Below are 15,402 nucleotides of genomic sequence, written 5' to 3' on the forward strand. Positions count from 1 at the left end.
AAAAGAATACGCTATATTTGAAGTTAACATCTAAAAGTATGATATACCGGAAACAATTAATGTTTTAAAAATTAATATTTTTAATTAACTAAAAATAAAGTAAAGAGAATGCGACACATATGTTTGAAATTAATATGTCTGAGTCAAATGCCGAATGTCACTTGCAGGTAGGAAAAATCGTGTGCGTATATATAGACAAATATTTATTAAGTGTATTCATATGCGTTGACACACCACTTTGTTGGGGTTTGCGCGATATCATCATTGTTTTAGTGTATAGTTCATACCTAATTTGTTTCCACATGAATTTCATCGTTTGTGTATTCATATGCGTTGACACCACTTTGTTAGGGTTTGCATGATATCGTCAATGATTGAGCGTATAGTTCATACTTAATTTGTTCCCACGTGAATTTCATCAATTTCAATTGTTGTTGATGAGAATCATATGTTCAAATCTCGACCCCTGCATATTGTTCTGCTCATGGGAATATGTACATTGCCCTTTTGCTCCCCGCAAAAAATAAATATATTTTTATATTGCCCTTTTGTAAAATCTATAAGAACAACAACAATCAAACTTTATTTCACCAAACGAAGTCGACATAGATTAAATTGTGTTGAAATGTTCTATTGTAAACCATATTTATAAATTTTACTATATTAAAAAAAGAAAAAACTTATCGAGTTTTAAAGGGCTTCATACTAAAAAAAAAAATTACAAGAATCAAAAGTTTGTTAAATTTAGATAAAAAAATCTAATTAACCTTTGTACCCAAAAAAACCTAATTAACCCAAAATTAATGTCGTTTAAGATCACTCACGCCGTACGAGGAAAAGAGATCATCCGACCCATCTTTTGTTCTGTTAATCTGACCGAATATTAAATTTTTCAACACACAAACAAAAACAAACGCAGAAGTGAACCCAACCCAGGATGCGATCTACTTGTTTCTTCTTCAATCTCCTCAAGTATGCATCTTTTCCACAATCTCATTGCTTTTATTATTGCCTTATATATTTTCACCATCTGGGTCGTTGTTTTTTGTGTGTTTTTTTTCCTAAGCATGAAGCGTTTTTTTTTCTTATTTGGCACGAACTCATAAGAAAATTGTTGACAATGCTATAAATTTTTGTTTTTTCACTGACCCTTTTGTTTAATTTGAACGGAAAACGATTCAGATTGGATCTTCTCTGCAAATTTTGGCAGAATTGGACTGCATTATTTTGAGGATTTTTTTTTTTTTTTTTTTTTTTTTTACCTTTTAGATTTTAATCCATGTGGGATCTGATTATATCTATCTTCGCTTATGATGAATTTAGTCAAATATTATGTTTTTGAAACCAAATTACAATGTTTTTTGTTTTGTGGTTGTTATTTGGCAGTGACTTATTGTGGTTGATATAAGTTTACCTTTTATTTTTATTTTCATGTATGTGTAATAAGGTGTATTAGAAATTGCAGAATTCACAGTTTGAACATTGTTGGTCATTTTGAATTTCATAAGTAGGTAATTTACAGCTTCAATTGTTAGGATTTTTTAAGTTTGTGTCTTGCGTATGTATGGACATTGTTATTCTTTTAAGGTAATGAATCAAGTGTAAATCCTTATAGGTTCTCTTTCAATAGCTTACTTATCTTGCCCTTTGAACCCGTATTTTAAATAGAGGTCCGCAACTGCGATCTAGGATGTGAGATGTCGGTTTTTGATATTGCTTAAACTGACCATGATTGTGATTGCGTCCTCTGCATCTGACTGTGGTTTTCCGCAATATCAAGAACTGCAATGCCACCACAACCCTTACCACTATCTAAAACCGTGCTTGGGACTAGAATGAATTGTCAATTTTTCTGTTGTTTTTTCATGTTGTGTTGTTTTAGCATAGCTGCCATGATTTCCTTGTGAATTAACATCAGTGTTGTTAAATATCCGGCATATCAGCGCTATACTGCTCTTCCGTATCGGAAGTTAGGGTAGACGATACAAAATCCGATACGATTTAGCAACTTCGGTATTTCCAAAATATCGTCGAGATTGCACAAATATGGTATATCAGTCATGGCATGCATATTGAAATTCCACAATTTTTAGCTTGTATCTTTTAATGTATTTTTTTTATAAAGCCCAATATTATAATATTTTATTGGAAACCGATGGGTCGGTCAAATAGGTAGGCCCAATATAATAATATAAAAGAATTGCTACTTCTTATGAAAAAATTCCCAAACGAAAGCGAAGAATGTGTAGTGGCTCTTTTAATAAAAAGTCAAAGAGTATTTAACTTGTTATTTTATAGAAAACAAGGAGGGGCAGTGGATGTAGCTGGTCATAAAAAAAACACGCTCATATGTTTCGTGTGAGCAACATTCGTAAAATCCAGTATTTCCCATGATATAATACCAAAAACCTATGATGACCCTGTCTTGGTAGAATCAGAAGCAGAGTTTAAGGAAATTGATTCAGACAATTCAATTGAAGAAGTTGACGGAAATGCCTCACTATCTGAAAATGAGGACAATTATTATGTTGGGGAAGAGGAGAATAATTAGATCTTTTATTGTTCATAAAAAAAAAGATCTTTTATCACTATTAGAACTACCAATTATTAGTTGATTTGAACTATTTAGATTTTGGATTTCAAGTCACTTTTAATTTCTGCTTATGGCTTTCTGCAATAATGTGTGCAACTATGCACCAGGTTCTACTAGTTGTTTGAACTATTGAGATTTTAAGTTGTATATCAATTCATTTTTAATTTCTGTTTGGTTAGCTTTTATTTGTTTGTAGCATGCTTTATTTTATATATAATTATTTATTTGAACCGTTTTGTGGCTTACGCTATGTATCATATCGAATTTTTGGCGATCTGATATTTTCCGCGATACGATATTAATAATAATACTGATTAACATGCTGATGTGCTTGATCTACGAAAACTTCCTGCCTTATTGTTTCCATCCCTATAAACAAGTTGCAGGACTGATTGAATTTTGGCATGTTGCCACGTGATTTGCAGGAATTATTGATATCTGCAGCTTTAAATACAAATATCTAGATAAGCAAATCATCTGGCTGTAGAGGAGAATGGCAGAAACAATATCTAGCTTCTGGGGTCCAGTTACATCAACGATTGAGTGTTGTGAAAAAAATTATGCATACTCTTCTTATATTGCAGAATTTTACAACACAATATCCAACATTCCGACCATTCTCTTGGCTTTCATTGGTCTTATAAATGCTTTTAGACAACGGTTTGAGAAAAGATTTAGTGTTCTTCATGTATCAAATATGACGCTTGCCTTTGGAAGCATGTTATACCATGCTACCTTACAACATGTGTAAGTATTGATCTCTCTCTTCTTTTGCACTATCTAAACTTTTAGTTGTTTCCTTTCATTTTGTTTTTGAGTTGCTTTGCATCGTATAAAATGTTTGTACAACATACATCATGCATTAGCCTTGTTTTGTAACGAAAATATTAAGGGTCATGCAAACAAGTTCCCTAAGGGCATTGTTTAAGGAACCCGTAAAAGAAAATTTTGTTTGGAAATACAAGTCAAACACTTGTGGAAGTAATAAATACATCATTTTCTATACAAAAGTTACCTCTTTTGATTCTTTAAACAATGCCCTAAGGGAACTTGTTAGCATTTTTCAAATAAACCAGAAATATTAATTGGGTTTTGGTATGGTCATGCAGCCATACATCAATAGCAATTTATAGATATGTTAGTTTAGTTGTTTTCCACCGGCATAGCTGTCTTACTAATGAACATGACTGTATCTGATGCACACGAGACATTTGTGCATTTGAGTTAGGGGGCTAATTTTTTTGTGACTACATCCCTTTTCTCCCCTTGTATTTCTTTATTTCCATATGTTAGACAAACTTATTTTTGCTACTAAGAGGAAGGGTTTTATTTCGATTGGGTTAGAAAGATTGATCAATAAAATATTTTGACTAAACAATAGCTGTTTGATTATGCTTGAGGGTTGATTATTGAACAATTTTGGTACTATAAGAGCTAACTTTTTACAATCATTGGGAATTTTCTTTGTATATGCATAATATTGTATGAGAAAGGCTAGGGACACTCTTTCTAACACTCACTCTCTTATTGGGTGAAACCCAAGTGGGTCTCACCATTTTATGTGGAACCAATTTCCAAAGAGTGGTACCCACATAGATTTCACCCAATGTGAGTGAGTATTAGAGTGTTCCTAGCACTCCTCATATTGCACTCATATTACAGTGCTTCAAAATGCATGACTGCTCACTTGCATATAATCCTTTTTAGTTACATTTTTCTTCTGCTGAAGCTCTTAGGAAATTAGGCGTTTGTTCACTATCGTAATGCGTAGGCTATTAAGTTTGTCAAAGCTTATAAGAACGTGAAGTTTTTCAATCAATATCTATTGTTTTTGGGTAACTATTTATTCTTCATTTGTTGCGCTTGAATTTAGGCAACAGCAGAGCGATGAAACACCTATGGTGTGGGAGATTCTGCTGTACATGTACATTCTCTACTCTCCAGATTGGCACTACCGTAGTACAATGCCCATCTTCCTATTTTTCTATGGTGCTGCTTTTGCCGTTGTCCATTCATTTGTCCGTTTCGACATTGGCTTCAAAGTCCATTATGTCATTCTCTGTCTCCTCTGCATTCCAAGAATGTACAAGTATTACATCTATACCGCAGATGTGTGCGCCAAGTGGATAGCAAAGCTATACGTAGCCACTCTTCTATTAGGAAGTTTGTTTTGGTTATGTGATCGAGTTTTCTGCAAGGAGATATCCCAATGGCCGGTTAATCCACAGGGTCATGCTTTATGGCATGTTTTCATGGGACTCAATTCCTACTTTGCAAACACATTCCTGATGTTTTGCCGTGCTCAACAACGTGGCTGGTCTCCGAAATTCGTTCGTTTATTCGGTGTTTTGCCATATGTGAAGATTGAGAAACCAAAAAGCCAATAAGGGAAGATAGTAGAAGATGATGAAGGTTTTCTTTAATGATACATTTTGGAAGAGTTATCAGTGTTTCGTTCTTGGTTCTCAGTTTTGTTTTTCTGATTTAGATTGGTGTAAGTGGCGATGATTTTTTATATACTTTGTTGCAGTTTTAGGACATGTACCATATTTATGCCATATGGATGCTTTCTTGGCCTTAGACTGTTAACATTACTTTTGACAACCAAAGGTTTTGCAGTACTGGTTGTTTGATTCTAAGTTTCATACCAGTACCTCATTTTTACTTGTAACATGTTGTGTAACCCTTTCTAGGTGAGTTTTGAGTATGTTATTATTAACTTATGGAACTTCAAAATTGCTTTCACTGGGAAATTTCAAAATGAAAGTTTCCAGGCTAGTTGGGAATTTGATGTTTTGCAACTGAAAAAGTGCAGTTGTGGTTCATATAAACTGAATAGCAGCTTTTCTTGGTGCTTGATTCTGTTAGTTTACTTTGTGTTTGATCAAAAGCACTTTTTCTGAAATTTGTGAACCCACTTTGGTTGGTTTGATGGTGTTCACTTCGGACCTTTGAATGTGTTCATATTAAGGTATCATGTTTGATTATTCCGGGTGTCAATTTTGTTAGACTAGTTTGACTAAAAAAATCACAAATTTCGCTTGTATAAGTTAAATAGTGTCACTATTTATAAACATTTTTTAATATCTTAATTTTTTATTTTTAATGTGAGATAATATGGTTGGTGAAATGATGGTAGACATTGATATTATTTTAGAATATAGGTTGAGTCTAATTTAATATCACAAAATTGGCTTGGATAGTGAGATATGTTTCTCGCTTGCAAACACATATAAATATTATATTTCATTCGTTACTCTTCAAGATTGTTTTATGCTTCCCTCTTTTATCTAGAGAGCATTAACGCTATTAGGGTTGAGCCCTAATTTTTTAAAAACAAGTTTTATGAAAAAGTGCAGTTGTGGTTCAATATCTATTTTGCTATATGTCGTGTGATCTCTATGAAAGTGTAGTTGAAATTTTGGTTTATTAAAAACTATTTTATATCAAGGTTTTAAAGGGGAAAAAAACTATCGATCCTGTTATAAATTAGTTATAAATCATCAAAGGAAACGTTTATGTAGGGGAAGAAATAGTCCTCCTTGGTACTAAAAAAAGTTTGTGTACACAATTACAATATCTGAAAACTAAAATCGTTATAATTTGTAATAATAACATGGAACATAGGGTTCGAAATTGACTACATTGGCAAAATTGGATCGACTACAGTTGCAGTATCATATTATTGCATATGGAGAGAATCAAGTCCCTATATTGGTTGAGTATGGTTTGTTAACTCACGCAGCGTGAATTGTCCAACGTGATTTAACTCACGTTGATGATATCGACTGTGACTTAAGTCACGTTACGTTAAAGATATTTTCGTTAGTTTGTATGGGAGTGAGCAATTTTGTGTGGGAGATAAGCAATTTTCCTTGTTCATACCTGCCCTTTTCTAATAACTCAATCTTTTCAAAAGTATGACATAACATGAAACTATTTCAAAAACTATTGCAATAAGCCAATTAAGTGGCCGAAATTACACAAGCTAACACAAATCCCTTTTCTCAAAAGGTTATGGTTTTAACATATTTTCAAAAGAAACTAAGTTAACAGTGATAGTAGTAAAAAATAATTTTCAACATACTGTAATTGGTTTTAGGCAAAATTTATCCCGAGATCCCTAAATTTAAAGCTTTAAATCTGTCCTTTATTTGTTTTTAAAGTCGGTCCTTTATAATTTCAAAGGTTAACATTGTTATACTTTTCTGAATTTCCGTCTAATTCTTCCCCCTATATCCATGAGTGACAAGACAACTAACACAAAATAAGGTTCATCCCTTTCTCTTAGTTTGTAATCCTTGTGCTCGTGCTCATGCTATCTTAAGAACCCAAGGCATATATATTGATTGGTTGGGAGAATGAGTTGGGGTTCTCTCCATTTTGAAAAAATGGCTTTAGCCAACATGTTGTGTTCGAAATTCTGCATTTCTAGCGTATTCCAAATCTCCTTTTCACTTGGGAATAACCAACTTTGTTTTGTGGAGTTATCAGCAAAAAAGACAACAATTCGAGACAACATAATCTTCGATAAACGGAGCTCTAAATCCAAATCAAGGTGAAATCAAAGCTTAACAGGGTATTTGAACTAAAAATCACAGCAACCATTTGAACAAAAAAGTATCACAGGTAGAAAAGCAATTAGCATCCTTTTTTTTTAATCCAAACGTGACAGCCTGCGTTTCGATTCACAATATTGGCAACATGCAATAGTAACTAGAACAAGATTTATTGTTTATTGCGGTAGAATATGTTATCCAACTACATTCAAATTACAGTTAATTGAAAAATGTTAATACTCCCCTCAAGGAACTGAAAAACAATACAGGCGTTCTTCTTGAGCTGCCATTGGCTATTTGAATATTCCAAGATATTGAGTGACCAATGGCTGTTCAAGTAAAGCCGTCAATAAAAAATTCAAGAACAGTAGTGAGAGAAACAGAATGGGATATTTTAACTGTCAAGATACACGCTGTACACATCTTGACAGGTTCCAAGTCTTTGATTCGTTTCACTCAAAACCTACATTTACAAAGTATCCTTTACCCTAACCCTTGTAAATGAAGGAATCAAATAGAAGGAGAAAGGACAAATACACCTTGCAACGGATCTAATACATCCTTTGAATTCCTTGTTGCAACACTTCTCCAAGCCTCCTATACAGAGCTTCTTGTTCCTCGAATGACAGGCTCATCAATATCTGAAGCAAACAGTGCAAACACCATAAAGACAACATTTTTCAAAATGATATTTAAAAGTGCGTTGCTCGCATTTTTGTAAATAAAATACCTGGTCCAAAATCATTTCAACCGATAAACTTTGCGGCACAACAAATGACTGATGGTATATATATGCAAATACTGCCATAACCATCTACACAAGGACAAATTGGTCAAATATTGCTTGACTTGTACATCAAAGAAGGGTACTAGGATGGTTTTCACTTCCATTCCCCCATACTTATAATGAACTGAAAAGAACTAAAGGACAAATAGTAAAGGCAGCAGCATGTAAAGGAGGGGTTAAGTTAAAATGTAGTGAGAGAGGAGGAGCAAAAGTAGGTCAGTATATAACTGGACACAATAAACGCAAAATCCCTGAAACTACGTTCACAACAATATTAAATCATTTTATTGATTGCATATCTTTATTAGCCATTGAAGATATTTTCAGTAAGTTCATTGAAGATCCTACGAGATCTACATGTTTTCAATAACTAGAACTAAGTGAATTTAGAATTTCCCTTCTATTTATATAAATAATGTGCAAGATCTCCTTTAATGTTTCCTCATTTTTTTCCTCGGAAGTTCCTCATATCTCCTTTTTTTACAACTTTTTTTGGGAGCAGGGTAGAGATGTGAGAGAGAGAACTGCGGTTTTGATTCTTTCTAATATAGTTTAGGTATTATGATATTTCCAAGCAGTCCAATATTACCAAATTAGAAAATTTATAGATTGAAACATCAAAAGTCTACCTGGCAGTCCATTCTGTCGGTAAGTCCACCGTGTCCTGGAATACTATCGCCAAAATCCTGCAAAAAATGGAAACACCCATCAAATCTATTTATACCTCCGACCTAAATGGGTGATATTTGCTCGCATGATCACATCTGGATCAGAAAAATGGAAGTGGCAAGAGCATACCTTTATCTTAAAAGCCCTTTTGAAACCACTTGCAAAGAAACCTCCGAAAGGTGCAATAATTGAAGCAAACAAGCCAAGACATAAAGCATGCCATTGAACTGGTAGGATCGATATCTCTTTCCAAGGAAACTGCACAAGACAACATAAAGTGTGTGTGTCAAATGTTATGATTTTCCGACATTCCAGGTTTATGGACTGGCATTTCATTGTTACGGTCGGGTCCAGACATATTTTATAAGCTCAACCGCAATATGGAAACAGAACGTTTAACATTCAGTGGTTGGTAGAAATGTTCACCTTCAAATCCTATGTCGATACCTTTCTAATGGTAATTCTATTTAAAAATCGAACTTAGAATGAATGGTTCAGATTTGATGGTTTTACATTCATGATAATTTTGACCAAGTCAGTGATATGGTCGTTGGAGTAATTGATTGAGCTATACGAGTCTATAATCCAACTGTTTTCGAGCTAACCCGTATCCTTCTTTGTCCTGATTAGATTCACATTCCAATTTTATACGTTTTTCAAGTTCTTTGAGTCTACCAAGTCAAATTGGATGTTATGTTTGAGGTATCCAAAATGTGTTATTGGTAAATATGGATAAGTTATCTGGTGAATTTTAAACTACTATCCCACATAATCATACACTGCAAAGTAGATACTAGTAGGTTATAGAATTCAAACTTCAGCTGAATGTCAAGTGCTTACCCAGTGAGGAGTCCATCCCAACAATGAGTAAGATTCTGGCTTAAACAGAAAACCAGGATCACAGTCAAGCCAACCAGTTGACAAATCCTGCATTTAGTCCAACGGTGTCGATGATGTGAAATGAACACAAGTTAGCTGGTTGTTGAATAAAAGACCTATTAATATGTGATGTGTTAGAGAGCTACCTTTCTTGGACATGTCAGCCACTGAGAACGACCCATGATGTTAGCAAGCTACAAAATAAGTTTTGTACAATGACATTAGCATCCAGTTCAGAATAACTTCATTGATACATTAAGAGTAAAAGCAAGAACTTAATTGCCATAAATATGATCAAGCTCTCACGGAGTTTTACTCGGCAGTTACTGTCATTGAATAATGTTACAATAATGAATATATAACATCACAAAAAACATGTTTAATCTTCATTAGCTAATTACAATTTGCTCACCATGAATGCAGATATGATGGTTGTAACAGATGCCCCAATAAAACCCTCCCAAGTTTTCTTTGGAGATAGTTTAATCAATGGGGTTTTTCCAAAGAAGAAACCAAAGATATAAGCAGCAATGTCATTAATGACAATAAGCGTTGCTGGAAGAAGAAACCTGTATTAAAAAAATCAGTGAAACAGTAACATCAATTCAAATAAAACGCAATAGAGCAGTGACATGTGTTGTTCACGTAATAGGATATTAAATATATGACCAAGTTATTCTAATGAGGCTACATAGTATATACACACAATTACTTTAAATCTTGGCAGTCAGATTATATCATTTTACAAGAAAGAAAATAATTTTTATTGAGAAAACGAATTAACATAATACCTTCAACAATAAAAAAATTTAAAAGTAAATTGGGAGGAATAATATAGGTGTGAATAGAGGTTAGGAATTAGGATTATATAAATAAGCAATTCTGCGCAGACAGTATATCCATTTAAACAGACAGATATTTAACCTCTGATTCCAATATACCGAGATCAATTCTTCAAACAAACTTATAACAATATTGTAAATACTACCATTTCATTTGTTTGATTGCTCCCATCAATACCTTAATTTATGCTTATGAATGTAATCGGAAGTTCAACAGCCAATTGAAGACTATTTGATTCAATATTTGCTTAATATAGTAATGCATTTTAAAACTCTATCCCTATGCTCTGAAAAGTCGGCAAGTAATCCTATTTTACAGCTTTATTGGTTTTCCGAGAAGTCATCCATGAGGAGAGTATAATTACTTGGTCACCTCCCATGCAGTAGAAATTTTTTCCTCATTGCTCAATCCCTAATCTTTTTTCCTATCTTAAGGCTTCAGTCAGTTCTACGGTTTGGGCAAGAATTCAAAACAACCGAAGTGATCTAGCTTACAAGCTCACCAATTATGAAATTCACTTATCCATCCTTTCAGGTGATTATTATGGATCAATACCTATCAGATACCATTCAGTCAATCTAACTGAAAAAGTTGTTTACATGGATCAGGAACAGCACCACAAAGTAAATATCAAGCAATGCAAATAGTTAAGAAGTTTTTTGGGTATAATTGTTAAACAATCATTATTTCCTTTTATTGATTAAATTACCAGAAAATCCCTTCAAAAATGCTTGGCACGGTGAAAGAGGACTGCCCAAATACAACGATTAGAATCATGTGTGTCCAAGCATACTGTCCAAATTGGTACTTGTACATCTTCTTCTTCAATGTGAGAATGAACCATATAAATCCTGAGCCCAATCAATAAAAGGGAAGACAATCAAAGTATAAGAGTCCTTACAATGGTGTAAAATAATCAGTAAAATTGCAATTCTAAAAAACTAGAAACCAAATTTGCCAGGCATCTGGCAGAGACATTGCACAAGAACTAGCCAATGAACATTAAAACAATAAAAGTGATATGCACAATTACCTGTAATGTACAGGGAGTAGCAGACAACCATATGATACTTTATAAGACTGCTCACAAGCCGATATAAAACCTTGTCTGAATTTACCGTGTTAACCAGACGTTGACTCAGAATACGTCCATAAACAAATAGCATTGCAGTGAAGAAAAAGTGCCTGAAATGGTATATGCCAATTAAAACATTAACAAGTTATTACATGAATTTTATTTTTATTCTAAATCGGATGGTGGATTATGACGGTCAGCCAAAAACTCACCATATAAACATGGTGTTGCGGCTTATGGCAAATATAATAGATGTTGCGGCCCTATGACAGATATAATAGATGTCATGGCCTATGGCAGCTGGCACAAAATCTGCCACGCTATGACGGCATGGCCATGGCACCTCCATGGCGGAAATTGACAACGCTAACTCGAAAATAATAAATTGCCTTGATGAAAGGTTAATGAGTTTGTAATACATACCAATTCAATAGCCTAAATCCAGGAAGCTGCTTATCTTCATGAGCTCGACGGAGTAGATTGAACAATTCTCTTGCCATAAAGATTTGGATAACAACAATCATCGCAGTAATGTAGAGGTGACCCATATAGATGATCAACACAAAGCTCCCAATCATCCAAACGGACGAATACGCACGAATTAACATGGACTTGTATTTGCTTTTGTCATTAACAAGTAATTGGCCGCTGCCGTTCGCTTTACTAACTTCTGGAATAACCTGATATAAAGACATTCAGAAAAGTTATTTTGATGCATCAATTGACACCCGGCAACGTATATTAATACAATTTTGATTTCTTTATTGCAATTTTCTCTCTCCTCGGATCAATGCAAAGTTTAACTCGGGGGTGTATTTTATACGGTAACTGTCAAAGACTTTATACAATAAATTGTCTTGAAATAGTATACAGATACTTTTCCAAATAGATACGGCAGAAATTCAGTTCCTAAATCATTTTACATATTAATTGCACGTCCGGAAGAATTTGAAAAATTACCCACGCTTTTGTTTAATCCCCAAATATATATTTTTTTCTAAAATCACAATGACACACTGTCATTCTGGCAACAACATCAAGAAGTAACATAATACAAATGATAAAAGTACAAGGGCCCGTTTGGATTGACTTATTTTTGAGCTTATGCATATAAATAAACTTTTATGTTAATTTATGAGTTTTCATCAACGAAAAGTACATCTTCATAAACTGTTTTTACATAAACTACATTGACAAGTTTATGATAATACATAAAAGGTTATTTATTTGCATACGATGTTTTGTATAAGCTCAAAATAAGCCTGATCCAAACGGTCCCTAAAACCTATATTTATTCTTAAAAAAAATTGACTTTTCTTCCAAATTCCAATCATGTCTCCCTATTTAGACACATTTGACAAATTTTTGAACTATCTAACATGAAAAAAAACTACTAATACAGAATACATTTGTTTATAAATAAAAACAATGAGCAATTAAAAGCGAGAAAAACAAAGTGATTAAAGAAGTAAATTAAGCACCTCATTAGAACGTTTTCGGTGCCTAATTCGTCCTCCTCCTGAGGAAGAAGTAGAAGTAGGACTAGTATCCTTTTGCATAGCTCTTGAATCAAATTTCACCAAATCAATGTAAAAAAATGAATATATAACCTGCAAAGTAAATGTGAAACGATAATATCGAAGTTTGAGATTCAAAAACCAAAATCAAATAGTTCCATAAAGTGAAATTAAAAATAAAAGAGATTAATTAATTGGAAAGTAAAATCGAATAAAGTAAATCCAAAGAGAAAAGAGTTGAAAAATTAAAATACCCGAGTGAACTGGAAGTGGAGCTGCGAGAGCGGTTGGCGGCGGAAGAAGACGGGTGTTGGGAATGAAATGCGAACTCTACTGAACGAAGAAGAAGAAGAAGAAGAAGAAAAGAATATTAATAAGCCAAACGGTGGTGAAGCTTTTTATGTTAATATGTTCTCAAATTCTCAAAATAAAAAAATAAAAAAAATGAATTGTTCTTTCTTCTTAACTGAATAAACAGCGCACGAAGATTCCTTTATTTATTTTTTAGTTGTTTTTATAATTTAAATTGAATTTTGAAGAGAGAAAAAAAAGGCTAATTTATAACAATAAATAAGCACCTCTAAAAAAAAAGAGATTTTTTTAAACACACCCCCGTATAATTTTCTAGTTACACCCAAATTAACTTAAAATTTTGCATTAATACCAAAATTGTCCCTTGCCTCTACTCCCACAAAACCCCCACGCAGAAACATCATACCAAATTGACAGCGAAAGTTGGTCACAGGACCAACACATTGCATTTGGTCTTCAACATCTTCGTCGCCACCGTCATCACCGTCGTCGTGTCCGGCGAGACCACAGATGCACTCTTCTTCACTGGCATGGCATATGATCCCTTTTCTGATTTTTTTTTCACTGTTATTAGATTTTCTCTCTCTTGATTGAATGTGACCAAATGCAATGTGTTTGGTCCTGTGACCAACCAAGAACAGCATAAATAGAATGCAGAACACACAATCAAAATCATCATGAATTGAAATGAGGGAAAAAACATAAATGAATCAAGAACACAATTTTCTAACCTTCCTTGTTTCAAAATTGCTTTCAAATCTTGCAAACTTGCTGTTATGTGGAGAGAAGAACTATTTTGAAAGAGGAGATGATTGATAATGAAGGAAAGGGTTTTTGGTTGGAAGAAGAAGAGAGAGATTGCAAAGGTTTTGGATGAAATTGGAAATTAAATTTTATTTAAGGGTGTTTTTGTCATTTATGGTTGTAACTAGAAAGCTAAAAAATCTCGGTAAAAGAGCACGAAATTGGAAGCCAGTTTAGGAAATTTCCTAATATATGATATATTTGGTAAGCTAAATGATATTTTTTTTTTGGTACAATAAGCTAAATGATTTGTCAAGGTGTGCAAAGACCTGAATTTCTACAATCAAGATTGTTCATTTCTAGCAAAGACATAAAAAGGACAATTTTATAGCATTTTTATTATTACATAGTGTCTACTTTCTTTCGAGTACTAGTATTTAGAAATGTTAACTATCTGTTTGGGAGTGGAAGATTATTCGAATATGAAAAAGCAAAAGTTCTTTTCTTCCATCATGATAAAGTTGCATTTTTAATGTTGCGCAAGGAATATAGATAGATAGATTCTTCATCTTAAGATGCCGTGCTCACCATTTGTGCCATTATAAAAATAAAATAAAAAATGGTTCAATTCATTATCAAAATGCTTCAGATCTGTTACTATTAGACTGCAGTATTGTAGTTCTGGTCTTAATAACAAAACTCGCTCACAATAAAATAAATGTTGGAAAAGGAGGTATTGTCAACTTGTGTCTCAAGATAAGTGTATGTTTGATTCCAACTTTTAAATCGATCAAAATTGATTCTGGAGATATAGAACTCATTCTAACATGTTTAGAATTGATTTAGAATTTATAGCTTTAAATTCTATAATTAATTTTCACACACATATTCATAATTCAACTCACATTTACATGAATGTATTCAAACAAAAACCATTTTTAGTCAAAATTACATTTAACTAAAATCAATTCTACATAATCAATTTTATTAAAATCAATTTTTTCCAATGCACAGCCAAACATACATAGGCTTTATGAGACAATTTTTATAATTCTTTCTTCTAAATATATTACTATATGTATTGATATCACATCTCATCTGCTGTCGAGTGTGGATTGGTTTTTGATGAAGTGTTTCAATTATTTTATGTATATAAAATAAAATAATATAGTTTTCCTTTTACGGAAAAAATAATAATATACTAGTTGACAAGGGCAACATTAACATGTGCTTTGTGCAAGAGAGTATATTATACAATCTGGATTACATTTAATAATGTTTTAAAAGATGTTTGACTAAAAAAAATTCATAGGACTGAAACTACAAAAATTAGTTGGACAAATTTTGTCAATGAATTAGGGTGAATAGTATTTTTGCACAAAGTCACGGTGATAAAAATACTAATTGAATTGTCAATGATCTGT

General features: G+C 33.1%; 2 protein-coding genes across 5 annotated transcripts; one reads left to right on the forward strand and one right to left on the reverse strand.

The window, feature by feature from the left end:
- Positions 1 to 775: 775 nt before the first annotated feature.
- Positions 776 to 5,424, forward strand: LOC11416645 (alkaline ceramidase). Its single transcript, XM_003594153.4, has 3 exons — positions 776 to 972; positions 3,019 to 3,340; positions 4,467 to 5,424. Exons 2-3 carry the CDS (start codon positions 3,087 to 3,089, stop codon positions 4,978 to 4,980), a joined length of 768 nt encoding a protein of 255 aa, XP_003594201.1. The 5' UTR covers positions 776 to 972; positions 3,019 to 3,086; the 3' UTR covers positions 4,981 to 5,424.
- A 1,882-nt stretch (positions 5,425 to 7,306) lies between these two features.
- Positions 7,307 to 14,100, reverse strand: LOC11411048 (phosphatidate cytidylyltransferase 1). 4 transcript variants are annotated; one of them, XM_024776735.2, is made up of 13 exons: positions 13,966 to 14,100; positions 13,177 to 13,255; positions 12,887 to 13,015; positions 11,829 to 12,085; positions 11,364 to 11,515; positions 11,040 to 11,181; positions 9,900 to 10,056; positions 9,634 to 9,681; positions 9,449 to 9,535; positions 8,738 to 8,866; positions 8,569 to 8,625; positions 7,883 to 7,966; positions 7,307 to 7,793 (listed from the first exon to the last, which is right to left on the reverse strand). In XM_024776735.2, the coding sequence occupies exons 3-13, from the start codon at positions 12,962 to 12,964 to the stop codon at positions 7,704 to 7,706; spliced, it is 1,281 nt and encodes a 426-aa protein (XP_024632503.1). In that variant the 5' UTR covers positions 12,965 to 13,015; positions 13,177 to 13,255; positions 13,966 to 14,100; the 3' UTR covers positions 7,307 to 7,703. The 4 variants fall into 4 exon arrangements, with proteins under 4 accessions (XP_024632503.1, XP_039686287.1, XP_024632501.1 ...); XM_039830353.1 differs by lacking the exon at positions 13,966 to 14,100 and adding an exon at positions 13,641 to 13,659; XM_024776733.2 differs by lacking the exon at positions 13,966 to 14,100 and adding an exon at positions 13,587 to 13,604.
- Between the last annotated feature and the right edge of the window lie 1,302 nt (positions 14,101 to 15,402).

Source organism: Medicago truncatula, chromosome 2 (genome assembly GCF_003473485.1).
Source record: "Medicago truncatula cultivar Jemalong A17 chromosome 2, MtrunA17r5.0-ANR, whole genome shotgun sequence".
NCBI lineage: Eukaryota > Viridiplantae > Streptophyta > Magnoliopsida > Fabales > Fabaceae > Medicago > Medicago truncatula.

Coding starts and splice junctions, on each gene's coding strand:
- LOC11416645 (XM_003594153.4), top strand. CDS start 3,087: ATGGCAGAAACAATATCTAGCTTCTGGGGTCCAGTTACATCAACGATT. Junction 3,341..4,466: donor CATGCTACCTTACAACATGT/GTAAGTATTGAT, acceptor GCTTGAATTTAG/GCAACAGCAGAGCGATGAAA.
- LOC11411048 (XM_024776735.2), bottom strand. CDS start 12,964: ATGCAAAAGGATACTAGTCCTACTTCTACTTCTTCCTCAGGAGGAGGA. Junction 11,182..11,363: donor CTACTCCCTGTACATTACAG/GTAATTGTGCAT, acceptor GATTGGGCTCAG/GATTTATATGGTTCATTCTC. Junction 9,682..9,899: donor CCATCATATCTGCATTCATG/GTGAGCAAATTG, acceptor CTTATTTTGTAG/CTTGCTAACATCATGGGTCG.